Source organism: Cnephaeus nilssonii (genome assembly GCF_951640355.1).
Source record: "Cnephaeus nilssonii genome assembly, chromosome: 14".
NCBI classification, from domain to species: Eukaryota; Metazoa; Chordata; class Mammalia; order Chiroptera; family Vespertilionidae; genus Cnephaeus; species Cnephaeus nilssonii.
This window is the reverse complement of record NC_137085.1, coordinates 38,724,475-38,745,417: the sequence shown is the minus strand read 5'-3', so window position 1 is coordinate 38,745,417 and position 20,943 is coordinate 38,724,475. Positions and strand designations below refer to the sequence as shown.

The window sequence follows — 20,943 nt, the reverse complement described above, 5'->3', positions numbered from 1 at the left end:
TGACTATGGCAGATCATTTACAATTCACGGCACCCCAACGGATAATAGCTGCAGTATTAATACAAAGTTTATTGGAAGCTCAGAGAAAAGACTCGTTTTGTTGGAAGAACTAGAGGACTCAGACAAATCAAAATGCTTCATACTCTTAGGGCATTTGAGCTGGGCCTTGGAGCCAAGGTTCTTTTCTGGCTCTGTTATGATTCCAGGTCTTTCATCAAAATTTCAAAGTGATTTCTGCCATTGTTTTAGTGTCTTTCTGAAATGACAGATGTTCTTTTATCCACCAAATTTCAAGTCCTCTTTGCTTAAGGTATTTTCTTTCTTCTTACAGAGTATGTCTTTTGATCCTTCTCCACAGACTAAGAACTACTTATTTTCTTGGTTATTCTGCAATTTCACTAGGATGGATTTTCTTGTAGATTAAAAAAAAATAATGCCCTAGTCAGTTTGGCTCAGTACATAGAGCACTGGCCTGCAGACCAAAGGGTCCTGGGTTCGATATCAGTCAAGGGCACGCACCTTGGTTGCAGGCTCCTCCCTGGCCTGAGCCCTGTTCAGGGCTCATGCAGGAGGCAACCAATCGATGTGTTTCTCTCACATAGATGTTTCTCTCCGTCTTTCCCTCTCTCTTCCACTCTCCCTATAAGTCAATGGAAAATTATCCTCAAGTGAGAATGAATAACAACAACAAATAATAATAATGATAATAATGATAATAATAATAATAAGATATGTACACATATAATACCTCAATAAAAAAAAAATAAAAAACAAAAACAAAAAACAAACAAACAAAAAAAATAATGATATACATGTTCATGCTATTTCCTGGGATTAATAAATAAATGGTATCTTTTTTTAAAAAAATATATATTTATTGATTTCAGAGAGGAAGGGAGGAGAGATAGAAACATCAATGATGAGAGGGAATCACTGATTGGCTGCCTCCTGCACGCCCCCCACTGGGGATCGAGCCCGCAACCCAGGCATGTGCCCTGACCGGGAATCGAACCCAGGACCCTTCAGTCTGTAGGCCGATGCTCTATCCACTGCACCAAGCCGGCCAGGGCATAACTGGTATCTTTTAACAATTCTGGAAAATTCTCAGGCATTCTGTTGTGTTTGAATATTGCCTATTTTCCTGTGTAGTTTGTTTTTTAAAACTGTGGCCATGCCCTAAACCCGTGGTCGGCAAACTGCGGCTCACAAGCCACATGCAGCTCTTTGGCCCCTTGAGTGTGGCTCTTCCACAAAATACCACGGCCTAGGCGAGTCTATTTTGAAGATGTTAGAAGAAGTTTAAGTTTAAAAAATTTGGCTCTCAAAAGAAATTTCAATCATTGTACTGTTGATATTTGGCTCTGTTGACTAATGAGTTTGCCAACCACTGCCCTAACCGGTTTGGCTCAGTGGATAGAGCATTGGCCTGCAGACTCAAAGGTCACAGTTTCGACTCCAGTCAAGGGCATGTACCTTGGTTGTAGGCACATACCCAGTAAGGAGTGTGCAGGAGGCAGCTGATCAATGTTTCTCTCTCATCGATGGTTCTAACTCTCTATCCCTCTCCCTTCCGCTCTGTAAAAATAAAATAAAAAATCAATAAAATATATTTTTAAAAAATTAGTCTTTAGAAGAAAAAAAACTGTGACCATTTTCCTTGAAAAAAAACAAAAAAACTATTAGAATACTTTGAGATCTGGGTTAAGATTACATTTCTATAGAGAGGATTTGCTTTTGCTTCTACTAATTGCCCTGGGATACTCCCTACCTGAAACTACTTTAAGTTGAATTTTCCTTTTGAGATGTTCTAGAACAATGAGATAACATGAATTCTGATTATAAACCTATATGAGATCCAGCTTATGGTTATGAATTCTCAGAGGAGGTGGTGGTGCTGTTCTTGTTTAATCTACCCAATGCCAAGGCTAAAACCAGGTTGTTTCTTTTCTTGTCCTGGCAAATTTATTTTTCAGGCATCCTTACACTATAATTGTGTATTTTGTCTGGCAACCCTGACTATAATAAGAATGCTCTGTATTTTTAATTCAAAAAGAGTGACTAAAACCTGATTAAATGGGAAGACAGAAGAAGGAGAATCATAACTTGGTTTCTTTCAGGACCTAAAGAAATATTTCTGTGATGTACCAGATTAGAGATTTGTTTATCTACATTTTGCCACATTGTGCTTTCTTCTTTAAATAACTTTGTTAATTAGTCTCCACTCACCAGATTACGAACTCCTTGAGGATATGGATTGCCTTTCTTATCTGTATATCCTCCTTATAATATATACAAAGCAGTGTATGGACTTTAGTACATAATCAGTTAAGTATTTGCTATTGCTCCTAAGCCAACTTTACTGCTGAATGCTCCTCATTTTCCATCCATCCAGGTACACAAGCCACAAAGTGTCTCCTATTTCTTCACCTCCCACAACTAATCTTCTTGATTTTCCTTTTAGTTCCTTTCTGATTTTTCTTTATTACTGCAGATTTTTCTTTATTACTACAGTCTCAGTTTATCCCTAGTCATTTTTCCTCTGGTATATTTCTTAAAAGACCAATTCATGAAATGTGTTACATAGACTCCTAGCTTTGCAAGACTTAATAGATGAATCTATTTCTACAGTTAAAGAAGTCATTTTCTACACAGCACCCACACTGATCTTTCTAACTAAATCAGATCACAGCAAATCTCTTTTATAAAGCTCCTCATGGCTCCCCATTACTCTTAGATTAGAATGCAAATCTCTCACTCTGGCCTATAAAACCATATTTGATCTGATCCTGAATATGACCCTGGCCTCATCTCCAGACTCTCCCCCTTTTCTTTATCCCCTCAGCCTCAATGACCTTCTTGATGTTCCTTGAAATGAACAAGCTTTTCTTGGCCTCTGCCTAGAACTCTTATCCTTGGAGCTTCAGATGGCTAGCTCCTTGTCATTCAAATCTCTACTCAAATGTCAAGTCTTGAAAAGCTCTCCCTAACTCGCTTATCTAAATTAAGGCCTCTTTTCCCCCCTGCAGTCTCATCACTCTAACCCTTTATCTGAATGTATGTACCTATGTATGTGTTTCTCTTCGTTATTCAGTGCATATTTCTGAAGCATCTATCTGCTATGCACCAGGCAATACTCTTGGTAGTGAAGTACATGAAAACAAAACAACTTGTCCTCACAGAACTTGCATTTTAGTGATTTTTTTTCATGCATTAATTAAAAATTTACATTTTATTTACATCTAACAATTTTTCTTTTACTATCTTCTTCCCACTAAAATGTAAGCTCCAGAATAAATGAATAAGTGAATGAATGTACCGTATAGCTGTAGTGAGTGATCCTTGTAGGAACTCAGCTGCATATATTCATCCATCACTCCCACTTGCCAGTCAGTCTAGGCAAGGATGGAAATCTAGGAACAGCCTGCCTATGATATTCCATTGTCAGAATCAAGGGACTTGGTGTAGACTAGAGTCCAATAAAGCACTGAGCCCTCTTTTAGCCAACATTTGTAGACAATGATTTCAATTATTTATTCAGGTCTCTTCTACTACTACTGTGCCCCTCCAGGGGGCTGTGCCCCATTGTCAGCTGCACCATTTGTACTACTGCCAATTCAAATATTTATTCATTGTCCTTGGACACCAATGAGGACAAAATGATTGAAAATCATCAAAAGTCTCCCAACAAAATACTTTGTATCCCAGCACCAGTGAACCTCCCAGAAAAATCTTCTGCTTTGGCAAAGCTATCAGAGGGTCCATTTTGTATTTTGGTGTTAATTATTTCAAGCAATTCTAAGTACAAGGCCTATTGGAATTATGTACTTTTTAGTGCTATTTGGGGCTTAAAATTAGTTGCACTCTTTGGGCATATAAACCTCTTACCCAGTTCATTATCCTCGGGTAGACTGAAGAATGTCAGTGACCCTCCTACAAATTTGTACAGTATCGTCTAATAACTAAGTACCTATTTACTTAGGGAGAATATGCTTTATTGGCAAAGTGCTTAATTATCTCCCCGAACAACTTAAGTATTGGCTGCTTATAATGCTTCTCTCCCCTCAAAGGGAGGGGTACTACATTTCGTAGGGGGTGGACATTCTGCTGATGCTCCAGCAAGGCTGCAGGTGCTCATAAAGAAAATTGTTTGAGAACGCTCGGCCCAAGTGACAGGCTCTAGTCTGGTTAGTGAGTCTGAGGCACAGCCAAGAATAACCCCATTCCCACTCATCTGCCTCCTTTACAGAATCCTATCAGAATAAAAATTCATATTAAAAATGAATTTTTTAAAAGGTGTTTGTACAAACATCTGCCACTGTTTTAGCCACACCCTGTGGAAGAAGTCAGTCTTGTCCTGGTGATGCAGGCTTAGGAAGTGCTGAGAAACAAAATGGAAAGACAAGAAAACAGAAGTGGGCAGGAGAGGGACAAAAAATAAAGAAAAAATCCAAAGGCCAGTTCCCTCAGGGGAAGATCTGTGAGAGGAGACTGTTTCCAAACTTGTGGCCAAATGACCCCAAACTCTCAACTTGAGCAGTTTCTTCCTTTCCTTAACAGCATTTATTCTAATAAATTTTGTAACATTTATAAGGAAAATACAGAAATATATATATATATATATATATATATATATATATATATATACACACACACATACACACACACACACACACACACAATCAGAGAAAACTGTTAACATTTTAGCCTTTTCTTCTGATTTTTTTATAGTCATATCTATGCATGTAGATATACATACATATTATTTACATACATATAAAATCTTGAAAAACAAGATTTTAATGGCTGGATACTAGACCATCTTGTGTAAATGTACCATATTTAACCTATTCCCAACAGATGAACTTTTAGATTGTTTTTCATATGTACACTAGAGGCCCGGTGCACGAAATTCATGCATGTGGGGGTGGGGGGTCCCCTCAGCCCAGCCATGCACCATCTAAGCATCTCCAAAATCCTGATGCCCTCCCCCTGTGACATATAATTCTTATTATTCAAAAAGTAGACTCCTATTCATGTGGAAGAAACCTAAAAGGACATTAAATTGTTCTAAACAAGTTCCAAAGAATATGGCATCCATGAAAGAGAAAAATAAAAGAACGAAAGTACAGTTGAAATACTGAGGAAGAAATCATTAAGTAATTGTTAAAATAATAATAATATGAAGTGATATGAAATAAAAGCAAATAAAGTTTCAAAACACATAATAGAGGACTGAAATGCATAAATATGTCACATTATATATTTATATGCTATATATGAGGCCCCTAGAATCATAAGAAATGCAAATAATTCACTGTTAATAACTCATTCTCGGATTGCCCCCCCCCCACCAGTGGGGCACGTGCCCCACGTTGGGAACCCCTGCTCTATAGCTTTAGTACATAAATTTAGTACAATAAGGTGGGTGCTGTTTTATGGAACATTTATAGTTGTGACCTAAGAGGTCAAGGTAGAAGAAGCCTAATGGATTTAGGACACCTGAGAAGGGACTGAGGTGGGTGAGAGCCCAGGAGCCTCCTAGTCAGCAGCTTAAGCAGTTACCTAGAGGTCTTTGAAGTAATGGGACACAGGATAGACAGGTTTTCAAAAGGCCATGGTAGGGAGACCTGGCTAGCTTGGGATATGAATGAAAGACCAACAAGCCTAAAAATGAATCCTGAAAGAAATAGTCAAAGGTAATATAGGAGCACCCTGACATTAACTTTTCCCCACAATTTTGCAGACAGTCAATTTTGCCTAAACAATAGATCTCATCCACAGCTAATTCTGACATATCTAGATAGTTATTAGGTGATAAAGGGCTACTCTTAAGAAACCAAGTTTCTTTTCTCTCCCCCAAATGAAAAATCAACATACAATAATAAGAATAATACATTTAGAAAAAGCAAAATAGGGCCATTTTTGCTTGTATGTCTCTTTCACTGTGTAACTCAAAGTTTATGTAAACTTTAAAAAATTATTGTTCTCCGGACATTTTCAAATGTTCAGTTCCATCTCTAGTTTAAGATATCCCTTTTCCAATACATTTTGTTAAGTAAGATGAACATAACTCCTAATGTAGCCCTGATCCATCCACAGTCGATGGTGAAGGCTATAGGTATTTCTGAAAACATGATAAAGTGGCAGAGAACATCAGGTAACCACTGAAGGTGATGCTGACCACAGGAGTCAATTCTCTGTGAGTCGAGTGAGTTTGTGATGAGTTCCAGCACTGACGATCGCCAAGGAAACAGTGCGAAGGTGATGCTGAGCATTAAGACCTCTGTAGACACAGTGGACATTGTGGTCCTGCCCACCCCACCCCATAAAACTGAATTTTCTCAGGAAAGGAAAACTGTATTCCCACGCCCTATCTTGACAAGGCATCTGCACACACATTCTCCTTAGGAAGTAAGCAGCTGGAAGCCAATAACTGTTTCTGAAGGCGTGTTTCCAAATGTGTGAGGCTCTCTCTCTGAATTCTGACTGAACTTGCCCCCTCCCACCTCAAAATATGCTCTCTCAGCTCAAAAGTTTGACAAGATCAAATAACCAGAGCTATTTAAACATCCTACTTTGGATAACACCTTCCAAGATAGTTAACAATTCTAGCTTGTTTAGACTCTTCCATTCCTCACCATGCCCACCACACACACACACACACACACACACACACACACACACACACACACACACAATACTCTCACACTAGAAGCCGGAAAAATTCACCTTTCTCCTTAAGCCACCCCTCCTTACCATTCACATGTACCCTCGACTTAGAGTCAACTTCTAGGTTTGGGATTGTTACCTTTCTTTAATCCCTTAACAGCTATCTCTCAGTAGTCAAGCTAAATCCATTTAGCTGTTTGACTTGAGGGTCTTCTGGGTGGAAATTTTTTACAAAATAATTCTTACTCTTTAGAATAACTGGTAATAATGAGAAAGACTAATGGACATTCATAAGCTGTTATAAGGCAGTTCCTGTTCTATGCATTATTCATTTATGCAAACTGTTGTGAAGGTACCAAATTCACTGTGCAATTGGGCTGGAAAAGTGTCTGGACTCAAGATTGCATTGGTATGCATAGTTCTGAGGCTTGGTTCTATTTAACATTTTAATCAGTGACCTGCTTAAAGGAGCAGAGAGCAAACTCATTAAGTTCCTAGATGGGATGGATGGCTAGAACATCAGAGAACAGGATTAGAATTTCCCAGCCCTCACCAAATTAGCAGAACTGTTGGAGTCAATTATGTTTATTAGGGACAGGAAAGGGGAAAGTAAGTTGCCAAATGCTAGCTGAGTAATAGTTACTTAGGAGCGGAACTGAAAAGAATATAGGTGCAAACATAGACTCGTAGCAGGAAATAAACTCACCCAGTAGAATCATTAATGTTCACTGGGACCTTTGCACCCCCTTAAAATGAATTCAGATCTCCAAACCATGAACTGTGGAAGCAGAAAGCCCTCCCCCAAGAATTCAAAGAATTCTAGTGAACTTTTCTTTCTCATCGTCCCTCTAGCTTCAAACCCCTGACTCCCCTTAATTAGCCTGGCTTATGATTCATTTCACTGCCCTGCTCTAGTCAATCTATCAAAAACCATGTTGACTCAGATTTGAAAACCTTTTCATGAGCCAATCACAACCTCCTGCAAAAAGGTGTGGCTCTCCTGGGCTGTCTTGGCTCTTGTTCAGTCCTTACAATTAAACTTCTACCCCAGGTTATTTCACAAGGTATTTTCCTACATGCAGATAGTTTTCTCCCTAGAGGAACTCTGGGGTCAGCTGTTAAGAAAATAACATTTACACCAGTATTACCTAACAAAGGTGAGTAACCCAGAAGTGCTCCAGCCAGGGGCCAAAAAACTTTGTCTGGACAATAAGGTGACAGACAGTAAGTATTTTCTATCTCTGTTGCTACTACTCAATTCTGGTACTATAGAATGAAAGTATTCACACACAGTACGCAAACAAAAGGGCATGGCCAGATTTGGCCCCGATGGGTGTTGGTCACAGTTTGCCAACTCCTGCTAGACTCAGCCTCAGAACCTTTGACTTTTGGGAGGATTTTGCAACCATCTTATCCAATCATATCATTTCACAGCTACAGAAATCAGGACTCATCAAGTAGAGTCAAGTTTATGCAAGTTCTCAAGACAGTTAAACCAGGGTTACTACTCCAAACTAGAAACAGGTAGCCCAATTCCCAGGCCAGTGCCCTCACCTCTGCAAAAATCACTAGGCTGTTTTCAGAAGTTTCTGGGGATCCCATGTAAATGGCAGAGCCTCTCCTGAAAATGTATCCACTATAACCTTTGGCGCAATGCTTTAGTCGTATTATGTGTAATACACAATAGAGTTATGGTATAACATCCCTAGGACGACCCAAGATGAATGTTAGGCTAAAGATTCGGGGCAGTTCTACCAAAAGGAAGACTTTGTGAAACTCAAAATAGAGCCTAGAGTAGATCAAAATGGAAAGCTGTGCACGAAGTTCAAAGGACATTGTTTTGTTTTGTTTTTCAAAAGTTAAAGGTGACATAAAATCTTCATGCACCAAGAGGAATGTTTTCAAGAGGAGCAACTGTTTTCCATCTCCTAGTTGAATAAAAAAGAGCAAGACTGAAGTATAACAGATAGACAGAACTTGCTAGAGGTAACTCTGTTATTCACAAAAACTGAAGACCAGAGGAAGTCACTGAATTCCCTTAATAATTGGATCTGGAGTAGCATGTTTTGGGAGGGTTAAGAGAGAGGGAAATAGACCGAGTCAGTGATTCTCAAAGTCCTTTCTCTCTCTATGAAGTCCCATGAAAGCTGAGACAGCAGGGGCACAGTGAATCATTATACTTAATGAGAACAGGACAGTTTCTTTAAGAGGGTTGTGCAGTGTAGAACACAAAGTGGATACTACATTGCGGGGGAAAAAACAATGTAGTATCATTGTTCAGATTTAAAAGGAACCTCCCAGATAACAACCCCTCTCATTGGTAGGCAGTTAGGATAACTCATGGAAAACCCACCATTTGGGAATGGAAGCTTAAAGCCCCTTTTCAAGTGTATGGTTGTGTAGATATGCTTGATGCTTTTACCTCATCAGAGACCAGGAGTTTCTCAAAGTAGACAGTTCCTGGTCTGCAATTTGAAGTCCCAGTAGCTTGGGCCTATTCCTCCTTGAAAGTCAGGGCCTAGTATTTATGAGAACTTTTATTTTACTAGCTTTGATAAAGATAAATCATAGCACACAGCTTGGTACTCGTTAAAATGGTACAATCTGTTCAAATGCCATTTCTGGACAGAACATTTCATAAAACTATCCCAGAAGATTGTCTCAAGACAACTTTTCCAAAGCCCATTTTTCCAAATGATGAACTCTTGGCAATTATTATTTTTCATGATTATGATTTTTTTCCAGATGACCCAGGAACCTGCACATCATGTGTTACGAGGTATTACATGTAAGTCTGGCCTTCTTTTTCATAGCACTAACTTTTCTGCAGTTTAAGTGTTACCTACTTAATCCTAAATCAGTGATTACAGGAAAGAGGCCCTGCAGCCTGAAGCAGCTCTGCCCTGTCAGGCTATTAATGGACAATTCTTGGATTTAGCAATAAGAGCCCAGCTGTTTTCTTGCCTGGAAAGGAGACCTTCGCTTTCTTGGTCCTGGAAGGCACCCAACCTGACACTGGTGTCTAGGAATCTTGCCATGGGTGACCAGGATTCAGACCTTGCTGGTGCTGGACAGACCTTAGTAATAGACCCAACATCAGGCAAGCTGTTTCCAGATGTTTGCATGGAGACCTTGTCCTTAACAAGAGTTGGATGGTCCAGGATGAAACCAGGTGCTGCATTAGCTCTCAATCATCCCCTGGGTAATGAAAGACACAGACCACTAGGTTAAATGAAACACGAGTAACCATCATCCCCAAAGTTCTCTATTACAAATCTACAAATCAAACATGGCATGTCTCAAAGTCACCTCCCCTTCCCAGTCTAGTCTCCCTTCCAGGGAAGAAAAACTAAGGAAAGAAAAGAAGGGAGATGAAAAGGAAGGCCCAGATGATGCATAGGCTACGTAATTCCTCCCTATCATCCTAAGAACTGGAGAGTTTTGTGATAAACTCTCACATCCATTTCTTCTCTTCATCTTTCCAAAAACATTGTCAGGAACATGGGACCGATGTTATTCTCCAGAAGGGAAAAAATGAAGCTCAGAGAGGCTATGGGTTATTTCAAGAAGCACCACAAGCTAGTGTGTGTGTGGGGGGTGTCTCTAGATTTGGGTCACCTCAACTTTAATGAGCTTGATTCTAAGGGGCTTAAAATGTGGTAGTGGGTGGGAAGACATTAAAAGGGATGAGGTGGATGGCAAGGAAAGGGAAACCTAACAAGCTGAAACATATTAAAAACAACCAGTTAACCTTATTATTACTTAACCTTATGGTTTTAATTGAACTATCCCAGAGTAGACTATTATTCTCTGCATTGATTGTGTCTCTCCATCACTGCATTCCTGCCCTACTGATTTATTGTTCCATTTAAACAGGGGAAGCGGGGTGGAGAAGAGGGCCCCAGACTTGATTATTAAAAGATAGACCAGATGACAGTAAATGAGCAGAAAGAAATTTGTCAGCATGTTCATAGTTGGCATTTGCCCAGCATATGGCCTGCCACAGACACCCTAAGCAGAGATGAACAGCAGAAATGCAAGCATTCCTTGCTGAGGTCACATGGTTGAGGACACAAACTGTTCCTTGAAGAACCGAGGCAGGACCCAAAGAAATAGTGACCATGCAGAAATGGGTGAGGAATTCTCCTCTTTGTCTCTATTATGACTCTGTGTCCCTCCAGCCTAACTCTACCCTTCTTCATTCTGACACCAAAAGACACCCCTTGACCTGCACCTACTTCCTCTGTCACCTGGCAGCATATTCTGTTAACGTTTGGAGCCAGCCTCTTCGGCCTCTCCAGCTCACCACTGCCCACTAATGAGCATATTTCATAATACCCTGTGAGCAACAAAAACAGCAGGCCCTCAAATAACATTATGTCTTTCAATGTCATTTCATTATAATATTGAGGAGATGCTGTTGGAACTTAACTCTTGTCTCTTGTATCAATTAGCCTATTTCATTATACATCATTTCACTTGGAAGTCGCAGAACCTCTCAACCACATTAAGGGCCTCCTGTACACTAAAAAGAACATGTCCAATATCATGAAGGTAAAACATGTGATATTTATTTCAAGAAACACACATTTATAACCCTTTAGAAAATTTAGTGACTTTGAATGCAGCTAATAAAACACTCTGCAATAGAAGTTGGTAAGAAAGAAATGCAAAGCCTGCCTCTGATATATTGTTGATGCTACAAAATTCATCAAAGGGCAAAGATCAATTTCATTCCACTCCCCCTTCAAATGAGCCTATAATTCAGTGTAGAATGAGAATAATGGATAGTATGTGGAGAAATATGTATGCATAAAAGCTAAGGCACTTCGATGTTGATGTTACTAATCTGGTTACAGACATTTTGGTAAGCTACTTGAACCCAACACTGAGCTGTTTCAGACCTTGCAAGTGCCATGTGGCAAAAGCACACAAACTATCTGTTCAAACAGACCTTGGTTAAATCCAAGTCCCACCTTTAACTACCTATGTGACTTGAGTACTTAACCTTGAAACTCAGTTCCCTGATCTGGAAATTAAATATATAAGTAATAGCTACCATTTGAGGATTGTGTGGATGTTTAAATAGGCTAATACTTGACACATAATCACTACGCCATAAATAAATAGCAGCAGCCCTGTCCTTCTCCTCCTTAGCCTCCTCTCAGCTATCCCGATAAGGGTGCTCAGAGGTCCAGAGAGAGGTGAGTAATGACTTATTTGGAAGGCACACACAGACCAAGAGGAAGTTTTCTCCCTTGAAACCCAAATATCTACACTTGTTAAAAACTATGCATAGACATACATGAGGAGATTAAATTATGGTGGTTAAGAGAAATACATCAACATAGTTCATGGAAGAAACTCCATCTTCTCCCCTAGGTTTGAACACCACTGCTATAAATCCTGTCCTGAGAAGACCTACACGGAAAATGTTGAATGCAAAGCGTGCACTACCAACTGTGACATCTGTGACCAGAATGGGTGTTACTGGTGTGAAGAGGGCTTCTTTCTCCGGGGTAAGCCTGACAGCGGCATCAAACAAAGTAAAAACAGGCTCCAGAGCTCCACCAGAAAGAACATAGCTGGGCCCTAGATATTTCGGTTCAGTGTTAGAGCATCAGCCCACAGACTGAAGAATCGAGGTGTGATTCTGGTCAAGGGCACGGTACCTCAGTTACAGGCTCCATCCCAGTAGGGATGTGTGCTGGAGGCAACCAATAGTTGTATCTCTCTCACATCGATGTTTCCCTCTCTGTCTCTCCCCCTCCCTTCCACGCTCTCTATCAATGGGGAAAATATCATCAAGTGAGGATTTAAAAAAAAAAAAAAAAAAAGCAAGAAATAACAGCTGTTTGATTGGTTTCTGGGTCTGCGTGTGTGGGTGCCTCTTGTCCAAGGAGAAATTTCAATTTGATTTGAAAATAAACATTAGCCAGGACTAGCAACTTCTGCTTTTATTACATAGTTCCTATTTCACTAATTAATCTCAAATTATTCCAAACTGATGGAAGCATGAGTGAATGTGAAGATGCGGGGGACACTGGAGACAGCGCTTTGGAATCTAAGTCACCTGAAATATTCAGAACCATAACTCTCTCCTTGGGATGTAATACATGTTGTATATTTCTGAGCACTGTAAAAGCTAAACAAAGTCCGTTTTCTTGGGTTGTGGTCAATTCATTGCCTTTGATGAAGATGGATGGCTAGGAAAGAAATACACTGTGAGTCTTCCAATTAAAGAACTAGTAGTCCAGTGTTCCTGAATGCTCGTGTGGGAGAGAAGGGGAGAGAGAGCCCAAATGATCTCCCATTGGTCTCTATACAGAGATTCGTTTTATTTGTAGTTTTTCAAAGCCTCAAGAATGTCAAGTTCTTTATTCTATGCTCTTAACCCTTTGAGCTAATAGCCAATTTATCAATTAAAAGAGGGCTTAAAGTTTTGGATTTTTAAAGACACATTGAGCCCTAACCGGTTTGGCTCAGTGGATAGAGTAATGGCCTGTGGACCGAAGGGTCCTGATTTCAGTTCTGGTCAAGGGCACATACCTAGGGTGCAGGCTCGATCCATGGCCCTGGTCAGGGCACGTGCAGGAGGCAATCAATCAATGTGTTTCTCTCACATCGATGTTTCTCTCTCTCTCTGTCTCTCACCCTCCCTTCTTTCCACTCTCTCTAAAAAAAATGGGAAAATGCCCTTAGGTGGGAATTAACAAAAAACAAACAAAAAAAAAATTGGCTGAAAGAAGCTAATGCCATCCTGGTGTCTTTTAAAACAAACTCAAAGAAAAAATGTTCCTGAGGTCCCCTTCGGCCTGTTTAGAACTTGACCCTGCCCAGAGCACTGAGCCAAACTATTCTTCCCTAGGTGGCAGCTGTGTGAGGAAATGTGGGCCTGGCTCCTACAGTGACACGGAGATGAGCAGCTGTGAGCCCTGCCACCCAGCCTGTGAAACCTGCACCGGCCTGGGCCATGACGAGTGCAGCAGCTGCCCCCCGGGACTCCAGCTGCTGCATGGGACCTGTGTGGGTCCCACCCAGACCCAGATCGAAGGCAAATTCTGGAATGGTATGTGTCTCCCCAGAGCGATCGCAGGTGTCCAGCTGCCTTCTCGGCCCCCCGCCCTCTTTAACCCTTGCTTTGGGGATACCCAGAGATGAAGGCTGGGCAGCGAAACAAAAGCTTGGGATGAGAATCAAGACGGGGTCTCTTCGATGATCAAGGCAGCAGAGGGAAGGAGGCTGTAACTGGCTTTTGGCCAGGAGGGAAAACCTAAAGGCACTTGAGTTTCCACAAGGGTGGAGCAGGCCTCCAGGTGCATCAAGAGTCAGAGAGAGGCGGCCCGACTACCATTTTCTCGAAGATTTCGGGATAGCTTCTATCATTCCTGTATCTCTTTATTAAGGAAAAGGAAAGCTGCCAATAGGGTAGGCTATTTCAGTGAAGCAAGGAAGAACTGCTCTGAAGTATTGGAACTTAAGCTGAAACAGCTGATCTGTCTGGGTGGGTTATTAGAAATGGCCATCATTCAAGCTTTGCCTTTTAACAGCTGCCCTCTCCAGCTGCAGGTGGGAAAGTGGGGTCCTGAGAGGGGTGGGAGAGAGGGAGAAGGTGGCAGCTTGGACTCTAGCAATAAAGGCCTGCACGTATCATTCCCACCGAGTCTTCAGAATTGGCCTCGGTCACAGGCTTCCTTGCAAGGTGATCACAGACTTGGGTGGCCTCTCCACATCCGAGGAGGTTACAAAACGAAGTCCTCTTCCTGCTGGGGAAATCTGGCTCACTTTCTGTGCAGAGACTCCCATGAAAACAAGAGATGCTCTCTTGTTTGATTTGGAGGCAAAGATTTGTTTAAAAAAAAAAGAAGGTCATCTCAGTGCAGAAGCAACAGCCGCTGAAAGGGGGTTCTGCTCAGGACAGGTCTTCTAAGGGCTGGAGAGAGTGAGGGATCGGGGCAGGAGGGAAGCTGTTGCTGGGTTTCAGGGGAGGGGCTTCTGTGGCGGCTGTCTACCACGACCCCGCTGCCTATGCAACAAAGGAAAAGCAGCTCGGAGAGACCGTGGCACACCCAGCCGCCAAAGGCCACAGGGAACACAGGCCAGTTTCAGAGACAGGGCTGGGAAGAAAACCCTTCAATCCAGATTGGGAGATCTTCCGTGAATTGTAGCTGAACCAAAATGCTGAAAACGAGTTTGTCTGCCATTCAGGCATTTAAGAGGCCATGCCGGCCAAGGGGAAAATAGTCTGGTGCTGTGTTTTCTAGCTCAGAACATCTGTATTTTATCTGGCATCCAGATGAGGAAAACGTCCAGGGAGCCAAGAGGCATAGCAGACTTGATCTCCCAAATGATTACACGTCCCTTTCAACTGGACTACGCACTTTGCTAAGCAGAAACCGGGCCTTGATTGCTCCCCTCTGTCAGGGCACCACACCCACCCCTCCACATTCTCTACTATCAAAACGTAATGTTTTTGAAGAGAGAAAGGAATTAGTCCGTTTGGGGATTTAGCAGCAATAAAAGATGGGGGGGGAAGCAGATGAGAATTATTCTCAGGGCCGGACAAAAGCAATAAAGCCAAGGCCACGGCTGCACTTTTCCACTTCTATGATCTGGGAAGTAAGACGTGCAGACTATTAACAGTGAGAAAACACGGTTCCTTCGCTGAGCCAGGACGACTCGGCTTCCCCAGCACAGGTTAGGCACCTCGGAAATGGACAGTGAGGGGGAAAGAGCTCTGTAAAGCCCCAGGAGAATTTGAGTGAAGGCCCACATCTTTCTCTCCACTTCTTTTTCCTTAGAAAAACAAGGTTGAGAGTGTAACAGGAGAGCAGGTAGGGGGTCCCAGAGACCTAATCAGCCACACCTTTAAGATGATGGAAAGCAGATTGCAGTCATTCTGGGCCAACTCAGAGGGAGCCAGGCAAATTGCAGGGTGTTTATGAGAGGGTAGGTGATACCTACAGTAAGGTAGTGGTACTGTTTTAAACGCAGATGCAGATCCAGGTAGGGAAGGTAAGATGGGACAAAGTTCAGTCCTTCACCCACACTACTCCCTAGTGCAGCGATTTTCAACCTTTTCCATCTCATGACATAAAATAATTACTAAAATTCTGTGGCACATTGCCCTGGCCAGCGTGGCTCAGTTGGTTTTGGAGTGTCGTTCCCTGTACCAAAAGGTTGCACATGCCCAGGTTGTGGGCTTGTTCAGCAGACAACCCATCGATATTTCTCTCTCTCTCTTTCTCTCTCTCTCTCTCTCTCTCTCTTTCTCTCTCTCTCTCTCTCTCTCTCTCTCTCTCTCTCTCTCTCTCTTCCTCTCTTAAATGAATTAAAAAGAAATTCTGCAGCACACCAAAAAAAAATCTATCTTTTGCCAATCTGACCAAAAAAAGTAGGTATAATTTTGGTTCATTCGCACTGGACGGCTACTGTTGTGTTGGCTGTTGTCATTTTTTATGTGACAGTCTAAGGGAAAAGAGGTCAGTGCCCCTGACTACATAGTCAGGCATTGCCTGTCTTAAAAATTCCTATGGTACACCGGTTGAAAATCGCTGCCCTAGTGGAAACGATAAGATCATGCTTGCATCCAAAGACTGTGCTGCCCCCACTGCCTATGTCAGCATGTACTGGGGGAATACCCTTGAAATAAAGTCCAACTAGAGTTCACTGAACACCTCTTTCAATAAGGTGGCTACTCACGATGAGAGTGACCGTGATGAGACCCCACCATCATTCTTCCTCAACTACCAACAGAGTGGGAATACCTCCCACCCTAGTACAAGGATGGAGATCCCTACACAGCAGCCAGGCCTGCCAAATCCTCCAGCTAAGACTAAGGAATCTCCAAAGAGAGCGGCTCAGCCTCTGTTCTGCCAGCCACCAAAGGGCACTGTACAAAAGTATAGATCACCCCCAGGTCCCCTGTCCCAGTCGCCCACATACTGTAAAGATTAATTAGACCAGTACCGCAGCCATTATTAAGTAGGCTGCTAATGATTTCGGGGTGAGTCGGGCATCACAGGGCCACTGCTGGTGGAAGTGTTCAGGTGTGAAGGCTGGTGGAAATGTTCAGGGCTTTGAAAAAAAGATAATGGCCTCCGCTGGTTTCCTGAAACCATTGTTGGGTATGGAAACAGTTTACTCCGTGACTGTTAAATCATTCGGATTTCCTTAAGTGGCTTTCCCCGTGTGACGCCGGAAAGTCCTGCATAATTTCCCTACCCACCTAGTCCCACCACTGATTAAAACCACGTTTGTAGCGGGCTCTAATTACACATTCTGATGGTAGTCTGATCTGCAAGGCACAGATATGATGAATTAACTTTCTATCTTTGACCACATCCTAACAATTTATCACTAGTGGCCTGTCTTTGGATCTTAATTCCTATGCTCTGAGAAAGACTGGAATCCCAGTCCGTCACAAACACTGAGAGCCACTCAGGTGTGAAAAAAATCTCAAAAATGGGAAATGTGTTTCTAAACATTAGAGAACTTAAAAGGAGGACTCTGTCAATGTATACAATTGCTTCACTTAGAAATCGTTTTTACCTAATTAACCAATCAGAACTCAAGAGTGCAGAAAGCACGTCTCTAGGTAAGTAATTCAACCTTTTGCCTGGTGGCATGAAGGAGCCGCGTGTATCCAGTTGCACTGACTGTTACATATCCAGGAATTTTATAAGTGGGTTGTAACATCATTGGCAGTTTGAAATCAAGTTTTTTGTTTTGTTTTGTATTCCAAAGAGCCATTTTACCAGTACAGCACTGCTTTGGCGTCTACCAAATGATTTTACAATACAAATGAAGTACTACAACATCTCTGAAGTGGATGAGAGTTAGGCATGCCTGAATTCAAATCCTGGCTCTGTCCTTTACTAGCTATGTGACTTTAAACAAGTTATACAGCCTCTCTGAGCTTCAGTTTCCTCACCTATAAAATGAGAACATGAAACTACCTCATACACACTTATTTTGAGAATTAAATGAAAGAGCACATATAAAGCTCCAAGCACATAATATGACACAGAAAAAGTTCATCTATTCCCGAACCCTTTAACCTGATCCAGTTTTAACACATGAAACACTAGTTCACTTTCAAAACAGCCTTCCCTTCCTCGTGAAAAAGAGAAATTGGGAGCCTGGAGAGTACTACAGGTCTGGGAAAAATAGCCCCAGAAAGGAGGCAGCAGATAATGCTCAGTTGGGATGCCAAATAGCCAGGCAGAGTCCGGACTCAACCAAGAATGTATATTCGCAAATATATTAATTGCAGCTTTATTTATAATAACAACAAAAAATTAAGTGAATTGTGGTTCATGCAAATAAATACACAAACCATTAAAATGATGTATATAAAGAATTTTAATGACAAGATAAAATGCCTATAAGATTTATAACATTAAATGCAAAATGCAGTTAAGGCAAAAAATTTTGCAATTTTTTATTTTACTTAAAATAAAAAATTAAGTGAATTACGGTTCATGCAAATAAATACAAAACCATTAAAAATAATGTTTACAAGAAATTTCAATGGCAAGAGAAAATGCCTATTGGATTTATAATAATGTAATGCAAAATGTAGGGTCGGTATTACATATGCAGAAAATGTGAATGATTACACATATATACACTACACTCACACATTCACTATAAAGATGAAAAACCTATAAAGTCTATGCAGCAGACATTTCTGGGTGGTAAGATGATAGGTGAACTTTATCTTCTTTATCCTTTTTGCATTAAAAAAATAAAACTTTATTCTTTTCAATAAAAAAGAACCTGTGCTCACTTCAAGTCCATCTTTGGTGAAGAGCCTGCTGCAGAAGCAACGAAGGTGGAAGTTTCAAATCAAAAGAGGTAACGGAAATAGGGAGGCGACGGCAATCATAACGAATCGGTAGTCTCTGTGACGTTGAAACCAACCCAAGAAGCTGGGCGGCCAGGAGCAAGTGGGAGGAAGAAGCCATGAAAGGGGGGACCACTACACAAAATATAAGTGGGTGCTCAAAGGGGAGAGGCTGCGGGGAGACCCAGCAGTGGAGCCTTCTAGAGCATTTAAAGACATTCCTCATGTGCTAAGTGGGTACGTCTGGCACAGGGGGCCTATCAAGAAAAGCCTCACCTTTAACTTCCTTAGTTACTGCAGCATTGTTTGAAATAGCAAAGATTGAGAAAAAAATAGATGGTTACAATAGGAGACGAGGAAAATGAAGTAGGATACATCCATGCAATGGAATGCTGTGGAGCTAGGAATAAGAATGAGGAGGTTCTTTAGGTGCTGATAAAGAATGGTCTCCAAAATATATTCAGTTACCAAAAAAAAGAAAAAGGCAATGTGATAAATAGTGTGAGTAGATACAGTTTGTATAAAAGGGGTGAAAAAGGATTAGGAGAGAGGCTTCATGATATATGCTTTTTGTACATTTTGAACCATGTATTGCTTATTTAGTAAAATACCCAGAACCCCTGTTTTATGTGGTCAAGCTACAATTATTTTTGAAGGATGGACACTATATTTTCTTGATCAAGGTGATTTTTGTTTTCGAGGTCCCATACAATCTAGAATCACTGGAGCAGAAAAAATAAAAAGAGAAACTATGGTCAAGGTTAAAATTTTCTTGTTGAGATTAAGTCACTAATCTTTGCCAGGCTTAATTGCTGTAAAGTGTGTGTACAGAATACCCTCTAGTGGAGGCATGAGGACATTACCAAAAATTTTATACCAAGTGTATCACAGTAAAATATCAAATTGCCAGGAAGTGAAATATGTCATTGTAAATACATGTGTATATGTAGATATACGCACAATATTTTAAACAAATATTTTAAAAATTAGTAAAAACTCCTATCTTTGTAACTATAACATTTTAGCCAATGTTTCTGTCTTTCCCTCTCTCTTCCACTCTCCCTAAAAATCAATGGAAAAATATCCTCGGGTGAGGATTAACAAAAAAACAACAACATTTTCTTTTATGATAAAATCAAAAGAAAATCAGCCTATGGCCTGGACATACATTAAAGATTTTCAAGTTTCTCAATATCTGACAAATATTTTTTTATGAATAATTGCTCTCAGCCACTAATGAAGCCTTTCTTTTCCCCAGTTTCATTGAGATATAATTAACATATTATGCTGTTTCAATGGGTATAACATGATAATTGACATATGTATATACTGCAAAATGATCACCACAGTAAGATTAGTTAACACATCCATCACCTCCATAGTTACCTTTTTTTTTGTGATGAGAACTTTTAGGATCTACTCTATTAGCAACTTTTAATTACCCAATATAGTATTATTAATTATAGTCACCATGCTGTACATCACATTCCAAGAATTGATTCATCTTATAACTGAAAGTTTATACCCTTTGACCACCTTCATCCATTCCCTCCACCACCACCCCACCACCCCAGCCCCTGGCAACACCAATCTACTCTGTTTAAATGAGTTTGGTTTTTTAAGATTCTACATATGAGATCATAGAGTCTTTGTCTTTTTCTGTATTTCTCTTAGGATAATGTCCTCAAAATTCATCTATGTTGTTACAAATGGCAGGGTTTCCCTCTTTTTATGGATGGATATATCCATTGCATATACAGGTGGGTCAAAAGCTGTCTTACAGTTGTTCATTCATATGGAAAATAATACAATAATTAATAAATAATAATACAAGACTAAACTGTTTCATGTACTCACAACTGTAAACCCACTTTTGTCCCACCCTATATATCCCATATCTTCTTTATCCATTCATCCAATGACGAACATCTGGGCTGCTGCCATGTCTTGGCTATTGTAAATAACGCTGCAATGAACACTGTGTGCAGTTATCTCTTTGAGATACTGATTTCATTTCCTTTGGGTAAATAACCAGAAGTGGGATTGCTGGGTCATATGGTAGTTCTATTTTTAATTTTTTGAGGAACCTTCATACTATTTTTCATAGTGGCTGCACCAATTTATATTCCCACCAACGGTCCACGGGATGTCTCCTTTCTCCACATCTCTCACCAGCACATGTCTCTTGTCTCTTTGATAAGAGCCATTCTAACAGGAGTGAGGTGATTGCTCCTTGTGATTTTGATTTGCATTTCTCTGTTGATTAGTCAAAAGTGATGTTAGCAACAAAACTCTGCTGCCCTCTTTTTTGGGTTAAGTGATTTATCAAATTAAAAGGGCCTTCAGGGAAAAGACTCAATCACGTTAAATTATGTGAATTACTTTTGTGAAAATCCTGTGACTAGCATTGCTCTGCACTGGGCTAA

At 40.8% G+C, this 20,943-nt stretch overlaps 1 protein-coding gene across 2 annotated transcripts in view; it reads left to right on the top strand.

The window, feature by feature from the left end:
* Window positions 1-20,943, top strand: part of PCSK5 (proprotein convertase subtilisin/kexin type 5) — a 413,193-nt gene that overhangs the window by 351,048 nt on the left and 41,202 nt on the right. The window contains exons 25-28 of one of the 2 annotated variants that reach the window (XM_079791287.1): window positions 9,415-9,457; window positions 12,052-12,188; window positions 13,538-13,738; window positions 18,448-18,528. In XM_079791287.1, coding sequence (XP_079647413.1) covers window positions 9,415-9,457; window positions 12,052-12,188; window positions 13,538-13,738; window positions 18,448-18,528 — 462 coding nt within the window. The remainder of the gene's footprint in view (window positions 1-9,414; window positions 9,458-12,051; window positions 12,189-13,537; window positions 13,739-18,447; window positions 18,529-20,943) is intronic. The other variant, XM_079791288.1, reaches the window with a different exon arrangement.